Consider the following 24,403-nt stretch of genomic DNA (forward strand, 5'->3'; position numbering starts at 1 on the left):
CGTACATCAAAATCATGAGAGGTAAATAAACCCAAGACTATAATACCGGAGTGATGAATTCTGTAGTTTTGGAATGAATCCCATGAGATTCATAAGCGAATTGTGGGTGAGATTCTTCGGCAGGTGTAGGATCAGGGTGATTATACAAGCAGTTGTTTTCATACTTGCAAGTGCCAGTTCGCATATAGTGCAAACAATCTTTCTTCCCCTGTAATACGTTAAAATAATTATTCAGCGAACATATGGACAATTGATAGTAGCTCCAACAGACTAAGAAAATAGCAAAGACAAAATCTCAAATCTTAAGCACCATGAATAGATAGATTTTCATTCCTCATATTTTTGCAGATCAAACTGAGAGTTTATACCGGACGAATTGGCAGGCCCAAAAAGTTAAGTTTCAGAGCTGGAGCTACAGAGGGTTCCCTTTTACGTTGTCCTGGGCAATACTGCAACAAGCTCAAGTGTTATATTAACATCAGGAAACTGTTACTATGCCGCCATGCACATTGCACAGATTTGAAAATTAATTGTAATCCTGTGTAAAAAGGAATATGTGATTGTAATGTAACACCATACAAATGTCATGAAAACACTTCGACTATAAGTTGATCACGTTCAAGACCCTCATCGTTCTATTGTTAGCTACAAGATAAAAGGTTTAAGATAACCACGTCGCCTATGAGTTGATCACGTTCAGTTATGCATGCTAACCTACTAGCTTTCAGATAACCATATGAGAAGCCCCATGGGCACTCAAAACAGAAAGAGTTAAGATATTACGTGAAACCAAATATGCAAAGTAAAAGAAAACTTAAGGATGTAAAGCATGAAAACCAAGCAATTGAAGTAAAAACCAGAACTTCGGATAGACAATAATCTTGCTTCCGGTCTGGTCTTGCTTCTCTGTCAACTCTTCACTCTGCTTTGCCTTGTCCATAGACACCTTCTAAACAATATGATAAAGTTGAAAACACCAAGAAACACAAAGTGAGCACCAACAACACAAATATTTCATCCAGTCATACGAGGCCAGATGCATTAATGTTTCAAACACTAAATGCAGGTCCAAAGTCGCCATTTTTCAGTTAATCCGAAGTACCAATTTTCATGTACAAATTTCACCACAAAGATGCATGTGAAAGAAAAACATCATCTCTAACAAATATGACAAGTGCTTCATTTCAAGTCAATTCCACTGACAAAGATCATCATCACGGCATAATAAACTAACCGATTAACACATTCTTTACACCATAACACATGCATACATGCATTTTTCAGCTAAAGCATGAAACAAAGAGAGCTAAACACGAAAAGTCTAAATCTTTCAAACCATAAACATACATATGCAAATGCTAAATACAAAAAGTTAAGATACTACTTGAAACCAAATATGCAAAGTAAAACAAACTTAATGATGTAAACATGAAAACCAAGCAATTGCAGTAAAATGTTCAAAACCAGAACTTCGGATAGATAATAACCTTGTTTCTGGTCTGGCCTTGCTTCTCTGCCAACTCTCCCCTCTGCTTTGCATTGTCCTTAAACACCTTCTAAACAATATGATAAAGTTGAAAACACCAAGAAACACAAAGTGAGCACCAACAACACAAATATTTCATCCAGTCATACAAGGCCAGATGCATTAATGTTTCAAACATTAAATGCAGGTCCAAAGTTGCAATTTTCAGTTAACCGAAGTACCAATTTTCACGTACAAATTTCACCACAAAGATGCATGTGAAAGAAAAATACCATCTCTAACAAATATGACAAGTGCTTCATTTCGAGTCAATTCCACTGACAAAGATCATCATCACGGCATAATAAACTAACCGATTAACACATTCTTTACACTATAACACATGGATACATGCATTTTTCAGCTAAAGCATGAAACAAAGAGAGCTAAACACAAAAAGTCTCAATCTTTCAACCATAAACATACATATGCAAATGCTAAATACAAAAAGTTAAGATACTACTTGACACCAAATATGCAAAGTAAAACAAACTTAATGATGTAAACATGAAAACCAAGCAATTGCAGTAAAAAGTTCAAAACCAGAACTTCGGATAGATAATAACCTTGTTTTTGGTCTGGCCTTGCTTCTCTGCCAACTCTCCCCTCTGCCTTGGCTTGTCCTTAAACACCTTCTAAACAATATGATAAAGTTGAAAACACCAAGAAACACAAAGTGAGCACCAACAACACAAATATTTCCTGCAATCATACAAGGCCAGATGCATTAATTTCACAAATGCTAAATGCAGGCCCAAAGTCCCCATTTTTTTTTTGTTAATCCAAAGTCCCGAATTTTCAAGTACAAATTTCACCACAAAGATGCATATGAAATTATGAATGAAAGCATCATCTCTAACAAATATGACATGAGCCTCCATTTCAAGTCAATTCTGCTGACAAAGATCATGATTGCAGCTTAATAAACTAACCGGTTATAACATTCTTTACACCATAATACATGGATACATGCATTTCTCAGTTGAAACAATGAGAGCTGAAGTCGGGAAAACAAGAAAAGTCTCAATCTTTCAACAATAAACATACATAACGCTAAATACAAAAAGTTAAGATACTATTTGAAATCATATATGCAAAGTAAAACAAACTTAATGATGGAAAACATTAAAAGCAGTTGCATTGAAAACCAGAACTATGGATAGATAATAACCTTGCTTTCGGTCTGGTCTTGCTTCACTGCCAACTCTTCCCTCCGCTTTGCCTTGTCCTTAGACACATTCTTCTAATAAATTTGATAAAAGTTCAAAACACCAAGAAACACAAAGTGAGCATCAAGAACACAAATAATTCCTGCAATCATACAAGGCCGGATGCATTAATGTCTCAAACACTAAATGCAAGCTCAAAGTCTCAATTTTTTTTGTTAATAAAAAATCCCAATTTTTTCACGTACAAACTTCACCACGAAGACGCATGTGAAAGAGAAATATCATCTCCAAAAAATATTTTATGCACCTCCTTTTGAGTCAATTCTGCTGGAAAAATCATCATCGCGGCATAATAAACGAACCGATTAACACATTCTTTACACTATAACACATGCACACATGCATTTCTCAGCTGAAACAATGAAAGCTGAGGCCAGGAAAACATGGAAAGTCTCAATCTTTCAACCATAAACATACATATGCAAATGCAAAATACAAAATGTTAAGATAGTAGTACATGACACCAAATATGCAAAGTAAAACAATCTTAATGATGTAAAGCAGGAAAACCAAGTAGTTGCAGCAAAAAGTTAAAAACCAGAACTTCGGATTGATATTAACCTTGCTTTCGGTCTGGACTTGCTTCTCTGCCAACTCTTCGCGTTGCTTTGCCTTGTCCTTAGACACCATCTTCTAATAAATATGATAAAGTTGAAAACACCAAGAAACACAAAGTGAGCACACAAAAAAAAAAAACAAATATTTCCTGCGATCATACAAGGCCATATGCATTAATGTCTCAAACACTAAATGCATGCCCAAAGTCCCCATTTTTTTTGTTAATTCAAAGTCCCCATTTTTCACGTACAAATTTCAGAACAAATATGCACGTGAAAGAAAACATCACCTCTAACAAATATGATATGTGCCTACATTTCAAGTCAATTCTGCTAACAAAGATCATCATCGCGGCATAATAAACTAGTTGACTATAACACATGCACACATGCATTTCTCAGCTGAAACAATGAAAGCTGAGGCCGGGAAAACATGGAAAGTCTCAATCTTTCAACCATAAACATACATATGCAAATGCTAAATACAAAAAGTTAAGATACTACTTGAAACCAAATATGCAAAGTAAAAACAAACATAATGATGTAAAACATGAAAACCAAGCAATTTGTTGTAAAATCATAACCTTGGATAGATAATAACCTTGTTTTCGGTCTGGTCTTGCTTTTCTGCCAACTCTTCCCTCCGCTTTGCCTTGTCCTTAGACACCTTCAACACAAAATGATCACCAACAAATATTTCCTGCTATCATACAAGGCCAGATGCATTAATGTCTCAAACACTAAATGCTGGCCCAAAGTCCCAATTCTTTTTGTTAATCCAAAGTCCTCATGTTTCACGGACAAATATCACCACAAAGATTCATGTGAAAGAAAAACTTCATCTCTAACAATTCTGATAAATGCCTCCATTTCGAGTCAACGGCAGCATAATAAACTAACCAATTAACATATAATTTACACTATAACATATGCATGCATGCATTTCTCAGCTGAAACAATGAGATCTGAGGCCTAGAAAACATGAAATGTCTGTCTTTCAACCATGAACACACATGCAAATGCTATATACAAAAAGTTAAGATACTACTTGAAACCAAATATGCAAAGCAAAACAAACTTAATGATGTAAAACATGAAAACCAAGCACTTGCTGTAAACACCAGAACTTCAGAATTCGGATAGATAATAACCCTGCTTTCACTCTGGTCTTGCTTCTCTGTCAACTCTTCCCCCTGCATTGCCTTGTCCTTGGACACCATCATCTAATAAATATGATATAGTTCAAAACACAAGGTGAGCACCAACAACACAAATACTTAATGCAATCATACAAGGCCAGATGCATTAATGTCTCAAACACTAAATGCAGGCCCAAAGTCCCCATTTTTCACGTACAAATTTCACTACAAAGATGCATGTGAAAGAAAATCTTCATCTTTAACAAATATGATATGTGTCTTTATTTCGAGTCAATCCCGCTGACAATGAGAGGTGAGGCCGGAAAACACGAAAAGCCTCAATCTTTCAACCCTAAACATACATATGCAATTGCTAAATGCGAAAGACGAGTGACATACCTGCTTGTTTTCCCTTCTCCGAGGGTGATTCCTTGTGCTACTCTCCTCAACAACCTCCTTCACCACCTCACCACCGTTCTCATTCCCTCCTCCTCCGCTGCCGCTTTCGCTCTTTTCGCTCTCTCTCTCCTTCTCAGTTTCCTCTTGAGTCTCTCTCTCCTTCCCTTTTTCTTTTTCCTCCTTTTCCTTCAAACTCAATTCCTGAATCTTCCGAATCTCATCGAGGAAAGCAGGGTCGAGATTCCTAATCCATTCGATCACGGCGGGGTCGAGTGTCCGAATCAATTCAAGGATTTCAGGATCGAGATCGGACGGCGCATGAGACGGAATAGACGGTGGATGACCACTTTGATCATCGATGGGATTTAGGCGAAAGGCGACGCCTTGAGGGAGTTCCGGTTGCCGTCCGGATCGAAAGTACCTATAAATTTCGACCAACACTGTAAATGACACCGGTAGCAGAACACGCGCCGTTGGCAACATTGGTAGTTTTTGCGCTGGCGGGGACGGCGGCTGAAACTGGGTTGCTGGGTTTGCTGTGAACTTGCAACTAGCAGCTACATTATCAGTACGGATTAAATTGAGTTTTAGTTTGTTGATTAATTGTAGAAACTGGGTTTTGATTGGTTAAATCAAAGTCGTCGGCTTTTTCTGGCAGAGGCATGTTTGGATTGCTTAATTCCAAAGCTGTTTTTGGAAAAGTGGATACTGATGTTGATTATCCTAGGTTTTTATTTTGAGGCAAAGGTTAACTTATATAACCTCAGTTGACGTATACGTTGACTTATATGACCCGAGTATATTGTCAACTTCACAGGTCCTTCCGTACCTACAAACATGTTAGTTTGTAATATGGGTTCGTCTTTTTCATTGGTGTTTTATGTGCAAGTTTAATCAATGTTACATGCAACAGACAACGCAAATGCCGCAACAAGTTCGATACACCAACAACCAAGCCATTCGAAGTTGGTCGGGGAATAGGCAACGACGACGAAATTGAAAGGATATTTCCCGACTAAACTTGTATTTTCCGGTAAAGTGACATGGATAAGAAATCATTTACACGTTTTATTCACAACTAAAAAGTTTGTGTCATCCGCGTGAAAGGGTTTGATACATTTCTAAGATTGAATTTACCGAAAGAGAGAGATTACACATGTCCTCGGTGATGCGAATCCTGTGCTCTAGGCAAGCATTCATGCATAACTTATTGCGCGGGCTGCAGCTGACTTGTACCATCAGTTCCAACTTCTGCTCCCAGCTATTCCCGCCCCATTAGTAGTCGCCCAGTCACCGAAAGGAAGTTGATGATCAGTACCAGATGTAGTTGAAGATGATATATGTGACGGGTGGTCAAATTGACGGATGGTGATATTTGCAATTAGATTTAAACTTGCAATCTCCCGTTCTTGAGAAATAACTGCAATCAGGTTGGCCAGGTCTTGCTGGGAACTCTTCAACTTGATTCTGGTGTGGATATTGTTTGTAGACGTTGGTCTCAGTCACTGAGTTGTTCATCATATATGGTGGACGTGCAGGCATGCTTCTTTCTGGTATATATGCTGGAGCCTAAAGGTGCAAACAGAAAAACAATTGGCATTAATATTAGGGATATCGGAAACTAATACGGATGCCAATTAACGAGTTTTGTACGCAGGAATATCAACTAAACAAATTACTACAACTATTGCAGACAGCAATTTGTCAAACTATTTGGAACTTTAAGTCCTGGTTATAGGATAGAATTCATAGCATCTGTGCATGAGCAAATGATTAGATTTATGAGCCAAAAACGAATAAAAAGCATGGCCGAAAAGTATAAGAAAATTAAACATACAAAAAATCTTGATCTCTTATCCCTCATAAACTGTTAACTAGTATACCAAAGTGATCACAGTTATTCAAACACGAGACTATAAAAAGGTAGTGTTAAGTAAAAGTACGTGATAACCATTCCATTCTGAATTTTGAGAAGAAACCCCTTGAGGTGGTGGAATCATCATTGGCGTGTAAACTGGAGCCTCATTCAATGGCCGTGGTGCCACTTTTGATTGTGATGCAACTTGTAACGATGCAGGACCATCATTGCCAAATCCAGATGGGGGATCAGATCCTCCTATGAAACTGTGACTAGTCCACCGGGGTACACATTGCAGATATTTGAATACAAGTCACAAAGGGAAGAACTATTACTTACATCTGAAAGCATAATTGTAATTACTGTATAAAAGGAATAAGAGAATGTCGTGAAAAAAACATACAATTTCATGAAAACCCATCCAGTGAATATTTGCTTGCTAGTTATCAACTTGCTATAATTTGATCAAAACAGATGACTCGCCTCCCCATACGATATAGGCGCATAAAGTTCAAGATTTCAGGATTCTGTGTTAACTACAAGATAAAAGATTTTAGCTTTTTTATTTGGTTATGCAAGCCAACCTAATTTTCAGATAAGCCGACTCCGAAAACCCCATCATCATAACAATTACCACTATGATAACAAATACATGAACTAAAACATAATATACTGATCTGTGGCATGTTGATCAAACAATATCAGTAAAAACCATGGCTTCAAATACAAAATTGCTGAGAATTACAACAATAATAACCTTGCATTCCGTCTGGCTTGGATTCTCTGCCGACTCATCCTTATCCTTTACCCTTTCCCTAGGCACCTTCAATATGAACAAATCAAAACACCAGTAAACCGAAAGTGAGAACTGTTAACTACGTTGAAATATTTGAGAATCGAAGAGAAAATGGAGAAGAAAGAGTAACTGAGAAAGATGAACTAGAGAGAAATATGAGACTTGTATTAACTGAAAAAGAAAGATTACACAATTCTGTAAGAGAGCCTAACTACTCTAACCAAATACTAACAAACTGACTAACTATATTGCTAACTTGTACAATCATTTTAACTAATCATCTAACTAATGGTGTGGAACTCTTAATACTCCCCCTAAATCTCAACTGGGGAAACTCAGTTTGAGATTGGAAGAATATCTGCAATAACTACTATGAAGCTAAACTATGCAGAAACCCAACCTCTGTCTCTAGTTGATCTTTGAAGCACAAAACATTTAAGTCTATAGTCTATGCCAATCCAACCTACTAACCATCACAGCAGCTTTAGTCTTTAGAAATCTAGGAGATGAGGAAGATGCTCATAAGCAAGAAACTTGAACAGATCTCTGTTATACCACCATGGGTATACATATGCAACATATGGCACATATTCTCCGGCAAGTTCCCTGTTCCAACCATGGGAAATAATGGTAACTTATATGGACCTCAGCAGTACAAATACCCTCTTTATTTCTAGCCTCTGAATCCAACCAATGGACTTGTATTCCTCTGCCTCTAACCAGAGCTGCACAAAGAATCACATGAAGTGCCGATAAACTTTCACATAGAGTAGACGAGGAACGTGAAGATTTTCAAAACCAATATGATCCCTTCTAACCACACACTTCATAACAGCATATACCCTTCTTTACCAGCAACAAACCAAGCAATGCCTAAGATGGATATTCCTCTCCATAACTAATGGTGTGGGACAAGTGACTAATTGTATTTCTGCCGCCAATATTTCTCTGCCTCTCACAGGAGTTTCAATCAAAGAACAACCTTCTATAAAGGAGTTGTAACACACCCTCATACCTGTTATAACAATTTCTTACGGGATTACCCTTCATGGGATTTACCGTACACAATCTCATTCAATATTGGCTTCGGCCTTTAATATTGACAAAAACAGAAAATTAACAAACTATAGTGTGGCATCGGCCTTAACTATAGTACCACGGGATCGCCCTTTGTGGATTTTACCATAAACAACTTCTCTTAACAATGGCATCAGCCTTCACAATTTCAACAACAGAAAATCAACATCTATGTAGGATTACCCTTCGTAGGATTTACCTACTCATAACACGGGATTACCTTTGTGGGATTTACTATCAACAACTTCTTCAAACTTCATCTTTTTCTAAGACACATATAACCGGACTTACAGTAGATACATGCTAACAACTAAGCTGGTTAGACTCGACATTACAGGATGTGATAAGGAATATACCGCACAACTCCTCAGTTAGCTCTTGAACAATCTTCTCAGACAATACACTTCTCATGTTGGCACAAACCATAATCTGAATAACTATAAACTTGTATATGCTAGAATGCAAGAATGCACACCCATTTCTCCAAACATATCAAGAGTTGCAGAAAAATAAAACCCAACAAAAGAAACAGAGTAGAATTTCAAAGAAGTACAGAGACAAGAATCAAAACCCATCTTCAAAACCATCAAAACCCATCCTTAAGATCGCACCCTTCATCCACATTTCACTACAATTCACCTTGTTGCATACCCAAAGAAAACTCCAACTGATAGTGCCATTTTACATAATCCAACAATATTCTTGAAATTAGGAGCACAACAGAAACACAAAAAGAATACCCAAATCTTGAACAAATATACTTCCAAAAGACAACACAAGCCACAACCAAGTAGTAGAACCATAATTCTTAACCAGCACCAAAAAACTTGAAAAACCCAAAAAAGATCCATTCTAATTGTTCAAGAATGCAGAGAAAAGGGACTTAAAACATAACCTTCACAAAAAATCTTGAGTTGTGCATTTCGTCAAACATGTGGACTACACAAAGTTTTGAGCTTTCCTCCATAGCAAAGAACAGAGCACGGATCAAAGCCACAGAAAATATTATTCAGAGAGCTGACTTGTACAATCATTTTAACTAACTATATTACTAGCAAACTTACTAACTATATTACTGACTTGTACAATCATTTTAACTAATCATCTAACTAATGGTGTGGAACTCTTAATAAGAACCAATAGCAGAAATGTTCTAATCATACAGTCTAAGCCACTCGGAGTTCGTCATCACCATTCTTTAACGCAAAATCTCATTGAAAATGTATGTAAACGAAAAGAACACCATTTTCAGCTACAACCCTACAAATGCAAACACATATATGGCTTTGCTGCATTGCTGCAGAATTTCAGCTGAAACTAACAGAGGATGGGCAAATATAAACTAAAAATCCAATCTTTCAACTGAATAATCGAAATAAAAGAGGTATACCTGGTTGGTTTTCCTTCTAACAAGGTGATTAAACTTGCAATTGGATCCAAACTTGCAATCATCGAGTTTGTTCTCAACAAAACCATTAGATGTAACCACTTGATCAAACTTTAAGTACCATTGTTTGGAAGCTTACTTGAGACCATAGATTGATTTCTTTAATTTACAGACCATATTCTCCTTCCCCTTTCAATAAATCCAGGGGGTTGTACCATGTAAATGTCTTCTTGAAGATCACCATTAAGGAAGGTTGTTTCTACATCCATCCGATGTAACTCAAGATCAAAGTGGGCAGTGATTGCCATAATAATTCGCATTGAATCTTTGGAAGACACTGGTGAAAAGGTATCATTATAGTCAATACCTTCTCTCTGAGTAAACCCTTTAGCAACCAACCCAGCTTTATACCTCTCAATTTGTCCTTGTGCATCCCTCTTAGTCTTATACACCCATTTACACCCTACAGGCTAGTCCTTGGCTCCACTAACAACCAAACCTGATTCTTGTACATTGAGTCCAACTTCTCCTTCATTGCATTGTTCCACAAACTTGACTGTGAACTCCTTATGGCCTATGAATAAGTTGTTAGATCATCAATGTCTCCAATATTATAGTCAGTTTCTTGAAGATAACAAAGAAAATCACTTGTAATTGCAGGTTTTCTTGTTCTTGACTTCTTGTGGATCTTTTGATTTCAGGTTGAACTTGAATATTGTCAATTTGTTGTCCAACTTGCTGAGCATTATCAATTAATTCAGTAGCTTGCTGACTCAGTTCATGCTTGATTTCAGTTACTTCTTGTTGCTCCATCACTTCATCAGTTTCATTAGAATGATCAGACTCAATGTGTTGATCATTGGCTTGAGAGTACACCAAAACTGGGCAATGTTCACTTGAAGATGCTTCAATTGATGGTTGTTCAAGTTCCTCAAATATAAAGTTCTCAATGGTAAAATCCGAGACATCTTGATCTTCAAACAACCTTGCATTATGGGTTTCCTTGATTCTGGTGTGAGCCTATGCACAATAGAACTTAAACCCCTTTGATTTTTCCAAGTAACCTATGAAATAACAAGACTTCGTCCTTGGATCCAGTTTCCTTTCCTCCGGATTATAGAACCTAGCATCTGCCTTACATCCCCAAATATTTAAGTGACCAAAACCTAGCATTCTACCATACCAGACTTCAAAATGAGTGGTTGATACTGATTTGCTAGGGACTCGATTAAGTATATAGTTAGCAGTCTTCAGAGCCTCACCCCATAAGAAACTAGGCAACTTAGACCTTGACATCATGCTTCTCACCATGCCAATCAATGTCCTGTTTCTTCTTTCTGATACTCCATTTTGTTGTGGTGTGCCAGAAGTTGTGTATTGAGCCACAATTCCTTGTTATTCAAGGTAGAGTGCAAAATGACCATTCTGTTGTCCAAACTCTATTTACCTGCCAAAATATTCTCCACCCCTATCCAATCTAACAATCTTAATGAATTTGTTTAACTGCTTTTCTACCTCAGTCTTAAAGATTGTGAAACATTTAAGAACAGTTGACTTTTCACTCATTAAAAATGTATAACCGAAAGAATCATCAATGAAATTAACAAAGTAACTGTTTCCACAAATTGTTTTAGTTGGGAAATGACCACAAACATCAGTATGAATAATCTCAAGTAAATTTTTGCTTCTCTTGGCTTCAAAATTTCGAAACTTAGTTAGCTTTCCTTTGAAACAATCCACACATTCAATGGTAGTTTCGAAATCAAGTGAAGGAATCAAGTTTGCTTTTGATAGTTTAGTGATTCTTTCTTTTGATATATGACCTAATCTCTTGTGCCAAAGAATGTAAGAAGTGTCAATGTTTAACATTCTCTTAATGCTTATATTTAGTGCATGATGTTCATTAAAGACCACACTACACTCCAATTGCCATAAGTTTTCAACTAAGCTAGCAATCCCTAAATTGGAATTAAGATAGTTCTTTTGAAAAAGTTGTAAACATTCATCATCACCTAGGAAGGAAAAGCCATTTTCACGAGTTTAGAGGCTGAGATCAAATTTCTTCTCATCTTTGGCACATAAAGCACATCATTCAATTGCAAAATAAAACCAAAATTCAGTTTTAACCTAATTGTTCCAACAGCTTTAACTGTAACATTTGTCCCTTCCCCCACAAGAAACATTAAAACAGTTAAAACTAGCATCCTTTTGTTTTTCAAAACCATGCAATGAGTTAGTTATGTGAACTATGGAGCCAGTATCAAACCACTATGAGTTAAAAGGAATCTCAATTAAGTTTGACTCTACACATACATTAACTATTTATTTCCCATTAGCTTTCAGATAGTCTTTAAACAGTTCACAATCTTTTCTTAAATAACCTCGAGTTTAGCAGAAAAAAAACACTTAAGCTTAGCTACATTTTTAACTTTAGGTTTAAGATTGTTAGACCCTTTGGAAGATTCAAATATTTTAGCAGAAATACTAGTCTTATCAGAATTCCTAGAATTCTTGAAGTTCTGACCTAAATTATTTCCAGCATTGTATGATTTCTTCCTTCTTCCTCCTTGCACAAAGTTCAAAATCTCTGCCTCTTTGCCTTTTTCTTGCCTTTGGCAAGTCTCTTCTTGAACACATTGTGCAATTAACTCATCTACATCCCAACTCTTGTCCTGTGTATTATAAAGCACCTTTAATTGAGAGTACTTGAATGGGAGAGTTTGAAGAATCATGAAAACCAACTGCTTTTCTCCAATGCTAACATCCATTGAATCCAACTTCTTTGCAGCGTCAATCATTTTCATAATATGGTCCCTGATTGAACCAGAATTATCAATTTTGTAAGTTGTTAGCAGTGACATATATTGGTTGATCTCTGCTTTCTGTGACTCTTTGAATTTATTCTCAATAGCCTTCAAGTAATCAGTTGCTAAATCATGTTTCTTAATGCCTCCACGAACTATATCAGTCATACCACTCTCCATGATAGAAAGTGCCACTTTGTCGGCTCTTGTCCACCTTTCATGATCAATCTTCTTAGCTCTAGTACTCTGATCTGTGATCATTGGTCTTGGAGTATCAATGGCAATGTCATACTCATTGATTGTCAATAACAATCCAATTTCTCTCCTCCATTTTTTGTAGTTACTCCCTCTAGTGAGAATTGGGATATTTGCCAAGTTCAAAGTCTTCAAGGATATTTCAGACACTGCAGATGAAATCACAATCATGAACCAATTAGGTTCCTACTTTCCTTTTGCGGTTCGCACATCAAAACTTGCATCAATGATTCATACATATAGACTTATCAACACATAGTTGACAATCATACATAGAATGACTGATTCATCGAGAACTTACAAGATCACAATAAGATATGCAACAATAGACCGTTTTCAAATGTCTCATGCATACTGCATATGAAAATTTTGCAGGATATCGAGATAATAGTAATCTTAATTGTGAGTAGTTAGTCCTTTACAAAGAAACTTCAATCAATAATACCACATAATATTAAATTTCCTTGAAATAATTTGGATCTTGTTTTTTTTTTCTTTTTTTTTTTTTTTTTTTTTGTTAACTTACGAACCACTCAATTTCAAGGCTGAATTCATAGCATGGAGTCTAGGTTCTAATACCACATGTTAACATAAACATATAATATGAATCACAGAACTTCAAACACAAAACCACGTTCATAAACCTTTGAACATAAAACAAACACATTACATGCAGATGAATTCGAAGAGCCTGCCATGACTTGTTTCTGCAGCAAACCAGAGGTGCACCTTCTTCTCTCTTCAGTAATTAGTTTGCTCTTTACTAATAATAGGTCTTGTTTCAAAAGAATAGAGCACGGTAACTGTGAGAGCAGAGGCCACTATATATATATATATATATATATATATATATATATATCATAATCCTAGCCAAGTCCTACAAGGATTCCCCTATTAGAATCCATATAGACAACAAATTCAATACACATAGTGTTTCAGCATGACATGGATTACAAATCCACTCCCAATAAGGACTTCCTATTTAATCTTGAATCAAATAACTTAATCCACATATTCATAATCATGCTCATATTCTAACATTTCTAGGTCTATATATATATTGTGCGGTTCTCAGTTAAATAATTGGGCACAAGAACGTCACTTTATTTAGGTTTGCAGCAGTTGGTTCTTGCTTGTTACATGACCTTACTTTGTATCAATCTGATCATCCCACTCCCCAAGTTCGAGAGTTTGCTTGGTGCCTAAGATTGGATTTGATTTGGTAACACAGTAAATTCAAGCATGTTGAAGGACGGAAGAAACAAAGAAGTTCTGTCCAAGTTAAAAGGTAGAAGATGAAGTGCAGAGTGAAGAAAACATATCATTTTCAACCCCCTACAAAATGGTAGGATACCAACATCTCTTATAATTAATCCCTTCTAATCCTGTCCCCAGATGAAGAATCATTCACAACGACCTTCATTTCTTACTTCACCATATTTTCAAATAGCAAATTATCAAATCTAAATTCTACACACCAAATGAGAAGGTTTGACAAATTCCCTTCAGGAGGAGGCACATACACAAGTTTTTTTTGTCAAACCTCGTAAATTCTTAGTGCACTCTCGTTTGTTTTGCTCATTGTCGACGATCATCAAATTTTTTTGTCCCGTCGAATTATTCATCGCGCTGAGAGGATCAAATAATCTCTATGTAGACACTAACTTGGTTCAAAAAACAAAATGTTTGAGTGCATCCAGCAATTCTTCCCCATTGTTGGGGTTTGTTTGGTTTGGAGGTCAAAAGTTAACACAATCACTTCTGTAGGTAGGATTCTCCAACAAGCAAATCAAACATAATTGGGAAGTGACCATAACCACAAAGCAAAGTTGGGAGGATACTCCCCAAATTTAACCTGTATTTTCTAGTAAAATCACATCAAATACGAAACAATTTACATTGTCCGGCTTCAATTAAGTTCTTACATCCGAAAGACCGCTGGCAGCTGGGTGACAAGGTTTGATACATTTCCAAGTTAAAAATAACAAAACGATTAACTCCTCTAGCTGGCGTTTCATGCAAAACTTATAACTCAGGCTGTTGCGGAATTGTAGCATCAGTCCCAGCCATACTTCCAGATGTTCAAAGGGCATGAAAATGGTAATTCGTACATCAAAATCATGAGAGGTAAATAAGACTATAATACCAGAGTGATGACATCATTCCATTCTGTAGTTTCGGAATGAATCCCATGCGATTCATAAGCAGATTGTGGGCAAGATTCTTCTGCAGGTGTAGGATCAGGATGATTATACAGGCAGCTGTTCTCATACTGGCAAGTGCCAGTTCGCATATAGTGCAAACAATCTTTCTTCCCCTGTAATACGTTAAAATAATTATTCAGCGAACGTATGGACACTTGATGGTAGCTCCAACAGACTAAGAAAATAGCAAAGACAAAATCTCAAATCTTAAGCACCATGAATAGATAGATATTCATTCCTCATATTTTTGCAGATCAAACCAAGAGTTTATACCGGACGAATTGGCAGGCCCAAAAAGTTAAGTTTCAGAGCTGGAGCTACAGAGCGTTCCCTTTTACGTCGTCCTGGGCAATACTGCAACAAGCTCAAGTGTTATATTAACATCAGGAAACTGTTACTAGGCCGCCATGCACATTGCACAGATTTGAAAATTAATTGTAATCCTGTGTAAAAAGGAATATGTGATTGTAATGTAACACCATACAAATGTCATGAAAACACTTCGACTATAAGTTGATCACGTTCAAGACCCTCATCGTTCTATTGTTAGCTACAAGATAAAAGGTTTAGGATAACCATGTCGCCTATGAGTTCATCATGTTCAGTTGTGCATGCTAACCTACTAGCTTTCAGATAACCATATGAGAAGCCCCATCGTCACTCAAAACAGAAAGAGTTAAGATATTATGTGAAACCAAATATGCAAAGTAAAAGAAAACTTCAGGATGTAAAGCATGAAAACCAAGCAATTGAAGTAAAAACCAGAACTTCGGATAGACAATAATCTTGCTTCCGGTCTGGTCTTGCTTCTCTGTCAACTTTTCACTCTACTTTGCATTGTCCTTAAACACCTTCTAAACAATATGATAAAGTTGAAAACACCAAGAAACACAAAGTGAGCACCAACAACACAAATATTTCATCCAGTCATACAAGGCCAGATGGATTACTGTTTCAAACATTAAATGCAGGTCCAAAGTCGCGATTTTTCAGTTAATCCGAGGTACCAAATTTCACCACAAAGATGCATGTGAAAGAAAAACATCATCTCTAACAAATATGACAAGTGCTTCATTTCGAGTCAATTCCATTGACAAAGATCATCATCACGGCATAATAAACTAGCCGATTAACACATTCTTTACACTATAACACATGCATACAGGCATTTTTCAGCTAAAGCATGAAACAAAGAGAGCTAAACATGAAAAGTCTAAATCTTTCAACCATAAACATAGATATGCAAATGCTAAATACAAAAAGTTAATATACTACTTGAAACCAAATATGCAAAGTAAAACAAACTTAATGATGTAAACATGAAAACCAAGCAATTGCAGTAAAAAGTTCAAAACAAGAACTTCGGATAGATAATAACCTTGTTTCTGGTCTGGCCTTGCTTCTCTGCCAACTCTCCCCTCTGCTTTGCCTTGTCCTTAAAGACCTTCTAAACAATAAGATAAAGTTGAAAACACCAAGAAACACAAAGTGAGCACCAACAACACAAATATTTCATCCAGTCATACAAGGCCAGATGCATTAATGTTTCAAACATTAAATGCAGGTCCAAAGTCGCCATTTTACGGTTAATCCGAAGTACCAATTTTCACGTACAAATTTCACCACAAAGATGCATGTGAAAGAAAAACATCATCTCTAACAAATATGACAAGTGCTTCATTTCGAGTCAATTCCACTGACAAAGATGATCATCACGGCATAATAAACTAACCGATTAACACATTCTTTACACTATAACACATGGATACATGCATTTTTCAGCTAAAGCATGAAACAAAGAGAGCTAAACACGAAAAGTCTAAATCTTTCAACCATAAACATAGATATGCAAATGCTAAATACAAAAAGTTAATATACTACTTGAAACCAAATATGCAAAGTAAAACAAACTTAATGATGTAAACATGAAAACCAAGCAATTGCAGTAAAAAGTTCAAAACCAGAACTTCGGATAGATAATAACCTTGTTTTTGGTCTGGCCTTGCTTCTCTGCCAACTCTCCCCTCTGCTTTGCCTTGTCCTTAAACACCTTCTAAACAATATGATAAAGTTGAAAACACCAAGAAACACAAAGTGAGCATCAACAACACAAATATTTCCTGCAATCATACAAGGCCAGATGCATTAATTTCGCAAATGCTAAATGCAGGCCCAAAGTCCCCATTTTTTTTTGTTAATCCAAAGTCCCGAATTTTCAAGTACAAATTTCACCACAAAGATGCACATGAAATTTTGAATGAAAACATCATCTCTAACAAATATGACATGTGCCTCCATTTCGAGTCAATTCTGCTGACAAAGATCATGATTGCAGCTTAATATACTAACCGGTTATAACATTCTTTACACCATAACACATGCATACATGCATTTCTCAGTTGAAACAATGAGAGCTGAAGTCGGGAAAACAAGAAAAGTCTCAATCTTTCAACAATAAACATACATAATGCTAAATACAAAAAGTTAAGATACTATTTGAAATCATATATGCAAAGTAAAACAAACTTAATGATGGAAAACATTAAAAGCAGTTGCATTGAAAACCAGAACTATGGATAGATAATAACCTTGCTTTCGGTCTGGTCTTGCTTCACTGCCAACTCTTCCCTCTGCTTTGCCTTGTCCTTAGACACCTTCTAATAAATTTGATAAAGTTCAAAACACCAAGAAACACAAAGTGAGCATCAACAACACAAATATTTCCTGCAATCATACAAGGCCGGATGCATTAATGTCTCAAACACTAAATGCAAGCTCAAAGTCTCAATTTTTTTTGTTAATAAAAAATCCCAATTTTTTCATGTACAAACTTCACCACAAAGATGCATGTGAAAGAGAAATATCATCTCCAAAAAATATGATATGCACCTCCTTTTGAGTCAATTCTGCTGGAAAAATCATCATCGCGGCATAATAGACGAACCGATTAACACATGCATACATGCATTTCTTAGCTGAACCAATCAGGGCTGAGGCTGGGTAAACACGAATAGTCTCAATCTTTCAACCATAAACATACATATGCAAATGCTAAATACAAAATGTTAAGATAGTACATGACACCAAATATGCAAAGTAAAACAATCTTAATGATGTAAAGCAGGAAAACCAAGTAGTTGCAGCAAAAAGTTAAAAACCAGAACTTCCGATTGATATTAACCTTGCTTTCGGTCTGGACTTGCTTCTCTACCAACTCTTCGCACTGCTTTGCCTTGTCCTTAGACACCTTCTTTTAATAAATATGATAAAGTTGAAAACACCAAGAAACACAAAGTGAGCACACCAAAAAAAAAAAAAACAAATATTTCCTGCAATCATACAAGGTCATATGCATTAATGTCTCAAACGCTAAATGCATGCCCAAAGTCCCCATTTTTTTTGTTAATTCAAAGTCTCCATTTTTCACGTACAAATTTCAGAACAAATATGTACGTGAAAGAAAACATCACCTCTAACAAATATGATATGTGCCTACATTTCAAGTCAATTCTGCTAACAAAGATCATCATCGCGGCACAATAAACTCGCTGATTATAACACATGCATACATGCATTTCTCAGCTGAAACAATGAAAGCTGAGGCCGGGAAAACACGGAAAATCTCAATCTTTCAACCATAAACATACATATGCAAATGCTAAACGCAAAAAGCTAAGATACTACTTGAAACCAAATATGCAAAGTAAAAACAAACATAATGATGTAAAACATGAAAACCAAGCAATTTGTTGTAAAATCATAATCTCGGATAGATAATAACCTTGTTTTCGGTCTGGTCTTGCTTTTCTGCCAACTCTTCCCTCCGCTTTGCCTTGTCCTCAGACACCTTCAACACAAAGTGATCACCAACAAATATTTCCTGCTATCATACAAGGCCAGATGCATTAATGTCTCAAACACTAAATGCAGGCCCAAAATCCCAATTCTTTTTGTTAATCCAAAGTCCTGATGTTTCACGGACAAATTTCAACACAAAGATTCATGTGAAAGAAAAACTTCAACTCTAACAATTCTGATAAATGCCTCCATTTCGAGTCAATGGCAGCATAGTAAACTAACCAATTAACATATACTTTACACTATAACATATGCATGCATGCATGCATTTCTCAGCTGAAACAATGAGATCTGAGGCCTAGAAAACATGACATGTCTGTCTTTCAACCATGAACACACATGCAAATGCTATATACTAAAAGTTAAGATACTACTTGAAACCAAATATGCAAAGCAAAACAAACTTAATGATGTAAAACATGAAAACCAAGCACTTGCTGTAAAAACCAGAACTTCGGAATTTGGATAGATAATAACCCTGCTTTTGGTCTGGTCTTGCTTCTCTGCCAACTCTTCCTCCTGCATTGCCTTGTCCTTGGACACCATCATCTAATAAATATGACATAGTTCAAAACACAAAGAAACACAAAGTGAGCACCAACAACACAAATACTTAATGCAATCATACAAGGCCATTAACGTCTCAAACACTAAATGCAGGCCCAAAGCCCCGATTTTTCACGTACAAATTTCACTACAAAGATGGATGTGAAAGAAAATCTTCATCTTTAACAAATATGATATGTGTGTTTATTTCGAGTCAATCCCGCTGACAAACATCATCGTCACGGCATAATAAACTAACCGATTAACACATTCTTTATACTATAACACATGCATATATGCATTTCTCAGCTGAAACAATGAGAGGTGAGGCCGGAAAACACGAAAAGCCTCAATCTTTCAACCGTAAACATACATATGCAATTGCTAAATGCGAAAGACGAGTGACATACCTGCTTGTTTTCCCTTCTCCGAGGGTGATTCCTTGTGCTACTCTCCTCAACAACCTCCTTCACCACCTCACCACCGTTCTCATTCCCTCCTCCTCCGCTGCCGCTTTCGCTCTCTCTCTCCTTCTCAGTTTCCTCTTGAGTCTCTCTCTCCTTCCCTTTTTCTTTTTCCTCCTTTTCCTTCAAACTCAATTCCTGAATCTTCCGAATCTCATCGAGGAAAGCAGGGTCGAGATTCCTAATCCATTCGATCACGGCGGGGTCGAGTGTCCGAATCAATTCAAGGATTTCAGGATCGAGATCGGACGGCGCATGAGACGGAATAGACGGTGGATGACCACTTTGATCATCGATGGGATTTAGGCGAAAGGCGACGCCTTGAGGGAGTTCCGATTGCCGTCCGGATCGAAAGTACCTATAAATTTCGACCAACACTGTAAATGACACCGGTAGCAGAACACGCGCCGTTGGCAACATTGGTAGTTTTTGCGCTGGCGGGGACGGCGGAGGCGGCGGCTGAAACTGGGTTGCTGGGTTTGCTGTGAACTAGCAGCTACATTATCATTACGGATTAAATTGAGTTCTAGTTGGTTGATTAATTGTAGAAACTGGGTTTTGACTGGTTAAATCAAAGGCGTCGGCTTTTTCTAGCAGAGGCATGTTTGGATTGCTTTTCAATTCCAAAGATACTTTGGAAAAGCGGACACTCGTGTACTTAGACGCAATAGCTATTACTTCGATACGAAGGAATCATAAACCATAAGGGCACGTTTGTTTGAGCTACTTTACAACTGTCAAGATGTTTCAAAATCTCAGCTGAATCATAAACCGATAAGCTTTAAGCTAATTGAATCATAAATCAATAAGCTTTGAGCTATTTTATAACTCTCAAAATATTTTAAAATCTTAACTGAATATACTTTGCGTCTAAGCTTTCATGAAAACCATGTACGCAAAGTAAAACAAACTCGCAAAGTAAAACAAACTGAATCATAAACCGATAAGCTTTCATGAAATCTTTCTTAATAGATGCTGAAGGCAAGGAACCACAAACAGAAGGAGTGAAAACGTGGGTTACAAGCGTCAGAGATTTGACCTCTGATGCTGAAAATGTCATTGATGAGTTCCTGTACCACATATATGACAAGCAAAGTGCGACTCCATTTGCAAAATTGCTCCACAGAACCATTTACTTTCCAAAGAATCTTTGGTATAGGCATCGAATAGCCAGAAAATTACATAGAATCACAAAAAAAATCAAAGCCACTCCAGAGAGGAATGAAAGATATGGTGTCTCTACAATGAAAGGAACAAGTTCGGATAGTGTTCCCAGATGGGTGAAGAACAAAGCCGAGTCTTCTCTTTATATTATGGAAGACGAACTAATCGGGATTGAAGACAAGAAGCAAACGTTAATGGCATGCGATCTGTAATGTGTGCAAATGTTCTGATCCTGGATTTTGAAACAAATTTTGTGCGATCATGTAATATGGAATCAAACTGAGGCTCTCATCATAGACAGGAGAGGAGACAACAATTAGTCAATAATCTTTATGATTCAGGAACAAAGCGAAAAAACCCTTCCTAAGGTCATATTCCGAAATCAGGAACTCATTACCAAAGTCAAAAGAAGAGCTTACTGGTCTCAACGGCAGGCCTTTGTCACCGAGTGCGAATGGGGGGCTACGGCAGTCTGAGTTTTTGGATGGTGATATTTGCAATTAGATTTAAACTTGCAATCTCCCGTTCTTGAGAAATAACTGCAATCAGGTTGGCCAGGTCTTGCTGGGAACTCTTCAACTTGATTCTGGTGTGGATATTGTTTGTAGACGTTGGTCGCAGTCACTGAGTTGTTCATCATATATGGTGGACGTGCAGGCATGCTTCCTTCTGGTATATATGCTGGAGCTTAAAGGTCGTCGTACCAGTGCACAAGGCTCCCGCTTTAGGCAGGGTCTGGGAGATGTTTCAACCCCCAATAAATGGTAGGATACCAACATCTCTTATAACTTATCCCTTCTAATCCCGCCCCCATATGAAGAATCATTCACAACGACCTTCATTTCTTACTTCACCGTATCTTAAAATAGCAAATTATCAAATCTAATTCTACGCACCAAATGAGAAGGTTTGACAAATTCACTTCAGGAGGAGGCACATACACAAGTTTTTTTTTTTTCAAACCTCGTAAATTCATGATGCACACTTGTTTGTTTTGCTCATTGTCGTCGAGGATCATCAAATTTTTTTTTGTCCCGTCGAATTATTCATCGCGAGGAGAGGATCAAATAATCTCTATGTAGACACTAACTTGGTTCAAAAAACAAAATGTTTGAGTTCATCCAGCAATTCTTCCCCATTGTTGGGGTTTGTTTGGTTTGGAGGTCAATAGTTAACACAATCACTTCTGTAGGTAGGATTCTCCAACAAGCAAATCAAATATAATTGGGAAGTGACCATAACCACAAAGCAAAGTTGAGCGGATACTCCCCAAATTTAACCTGTATTTTCTAGTAAAATCGCTTCAAATACGAAATGATTTACATTTTCCGGCTTCAATTAAGTTCTTACATCCGACAGACCGCTGGCAGCTGGGTGACAAGGTTTGATACATTTCCAAGTTCAAAATAACAAAACGATTAACTCCTCTAGCTGGCGTTTCATGCAATACTTATAACTCAGGCTGTTGCGGAATTGTAGCATCACTCCCAGCCATACTTCCAGATGTTCAAAGGGCATGAGAAGGAAAAGAAAGAAGTCAAAACACGAAAAGACCCGACTATTATCCCTAAAAAAATGGTAACTCGTACATCAAAATCATGAAAGGTAAATAAACACAAGACTATAATACCTGAGTGATGACACCTTTCCATTCTGCAGTTTCGGCATACTTCCAGATATTCAAAGAGCATGAGAAGGAAAAGAAAGAAATCAAAACACGAAAAGATCCGACTATTATCCCTAAAAAAATGGTAATTCGTACATCAAAATCATGAGAGGTAAATAGACACAAGAGTATAATACCGGAGTGATGACATCATTCCATTCTGCAGTTTCGGAATGAATCCCATGAGATTCATAAGTGGATTGTGGGCGAGATTCTTCTAAAGGTGTAGGATCAGGGTGATTAAACAAGCAGTTGTTTTCATACTTGCAAGTGCCAGTTTGCATATAGTGCAAACAATCTGCCTTCCCCTGTAATACGTTAAAATAATAATTCAGCGAATACATCGACACTTGATAGTAGCTCCAACAGACTAAGAAAATAGCAAAGACAAAATCTCAAATCTTAAGCACCATGAATAGATAGATATTCATTCCTCATATTTTTGCAGATCAAACTGAGAGTTTATACCGGACGAATTGGCAGGCCCAAAAAGTTAAGTTCCAGAGCTGGAGCTACAGAGGGTTCCCCTTTACATTGTCCTGGGCAATACTGCAACAAGCTCAAGTGTTATATTAACATCACGAAACTGTTACTAGGCCGCCATGCGCATTGCACAGATTTGAATAGGAGGCTACAAAGGGAAAGAAATGTCATTCACAATTTAAAAATTAATTGTAATCCTGTATAAAAAGGAATATGTGACTGTAATGTAACACCATACAATTGTCATGAAAACACATCGACTATAAGTTGATCACGTTCAAGACCCTCATCGTTCTATAGTTAGCTACAAGATAAAAGGTTTAAGATAACCACGTCGCCTATGAGTTGATCATGTTCAGCTGTGCATGCTAACCTACCAGCTTTCAGATAAACCATATAAGAAGCCCCATCGTCACTCAAAACAGAAAGAGTTAAGATATTACGTGAAACCAAATATGCAAAGTAAAAGAAAACTTAAGGATGTAAGGCATGAAAACCAAGCAATTGAAGTTCAAAACCAGAACTTCAGATAGATAATAATCTTGCTTCCGGTCTGGTCTTGCTTCTCTGTCAACTCTTCACTCTGCTTTGCCTTGTCCGTAGACACCTTCTAAACAATATGATAAAGTTGAAAACACCAAGAAACACAGAGTGAGCACCAACAACACAAACATTTCATCCAGTCATACAAGGCCAGATGCATTAATGTTCCAAACGCTAAATGCAGGTCCAAAGTCGCCATTTTTCAGTTAATCCCGAAGTACCAATTTTCACGTACAAATTTCACTATAGAGATGCATGTGAAAGAAAAACATCATCTCTAACAAATATGAAAAGTGCTTCATTTCGAGTCAATTCCACTGACAAAGATCATCATCACGGCATAATAAACTAACTGATTAACACATTCTTTACACTATAACACATGCATACATGCATTTTTCAGCTAAAGCATCAAACAAAGAGAGATATACACGAAAAGTCTCAATCTT

General features: G+C 36.9%; 2 protein-coding genes and 1 long non-coding RNA gene across 52 annotated transcripts in view; 1 reads left to right on the forward strand and 2 right to left on the reverse strand.

The window, feature by feature from the left end:
* Positions 1 to 23,209, forward strand: LOC126627425 (uncharacterized). Its single transcript, XR_007625012.1, has 2 exons — positions 1 to 123; positions 23,152 to 23,209. It is a non-coding gene; the product is annotated as an uncharacterized LOC126627425 (long non-coding RNA).
* Positions 1 to 24,403, reverse strand: part of LOC126627400 (stress response protein NST1-like) — a 40,498-nt gene that overhangs the window by 384 nt on the left and 15,711 nt on the right. For 19 of the 50 annotated variants that reach the window (XM_050296923.1, XM_050296891.1, XM_050296922.1 and 16 more), the window contains 9 exons: positions 18,412 to 18,480; positions 17,819 to 17,887; positions 17,215 to 17,283; positions 3,316 to 3,387; positions 2,697 to 2,768; positions 2,092 to 2,160; positions 1,488 to 1,556; positions 369 to 449; positions 47 to 208 (listed from right to left, as the gene is read on the reverse strand). In XM_050296923.1, the coding sequence (XP_050152880.1) occupies positions 47 to 208; positions 369 to 449; positions 1,488 to 1,556; positions 2,092 to 2,160; positions 2,697 to 2,768; positions 3,316 to 3,387; positions 17,215 to 17,283; positions 17,819 to 17,887; positions 18,412 to 18,480 (732 nt within the window). Of the gene's footprint in view, positions 1 to 46; positions 209 to 368; positions 450 to 1,487; positions 1,557 to 2,091; positions 2,161 to 2,696; positions 2,769 to 3,315; positions 3,388 to 14,799; positions 14,984 to 17,214; positions 17,284 to 17,818; positions 17,888 to 18,411; positions 18,481 to 22,516; positions 22,759 to 22,892; positions 22,932 to 23,065; positions 23,237 to 23,396; positions 23,478 to 24,403 lie in introns of those variants that run through there. The other 31 variants (XM_050296930.1, XM_050296929.1, XM_050296920.1 and 28 more) reach the window with 17 other exon arrangements.
* Positions 5,843 to 8,332, reverse strand: LOC126627418 (zinc finger CCCH domain-containing protein 43-like). Its single transcript, XM_050296950.1, has 3 exons — positions 7,465 to 8,332; positions 6,793 to 6,965; positions 5,843 to 6,418 (listed from the first exon to the last, which is right to left on the reverse strand). The coding sequence occupies exons 1-3, from the start codon at positions 7,469 to 7,471 to the stop codon at positions 6,203 to 6,205; spliced, it is 396 nt and encodes a 131-aa protein (XP_050152907.1). The 5' UTR covers positions 7,472 to 8,332; the 3' UTR covers positions 5,843 to 6,202.

Source organism: Malus sylvestris, chromosome 6 (assembly GCF_916048215.2).
Source record: "Malus sylvestris chromosome 6, drMalSylv7.2, whole genome shotgun sequence".
In the NCBI taxonomy this organism is placed as follows: domain Eukaryota; kingdom Viridiplantae; phylum Streptophyta; class Magnoliopsida; order Rosales; family Rosaceae; genus Malus; species Malus sylvestris.

Excerpts from the sequence above, each read along its gene's own strand:
- LOC126627418 (XM_050296950.1), bottom strand. Across the intron at positions 6,419-6,792 it reads CAGAATGGAATGGTTATCAC|GCTCCAGCATATATACCAGA; the intron begins GTACTTTTACTT and ends TTGCACCTTTAG.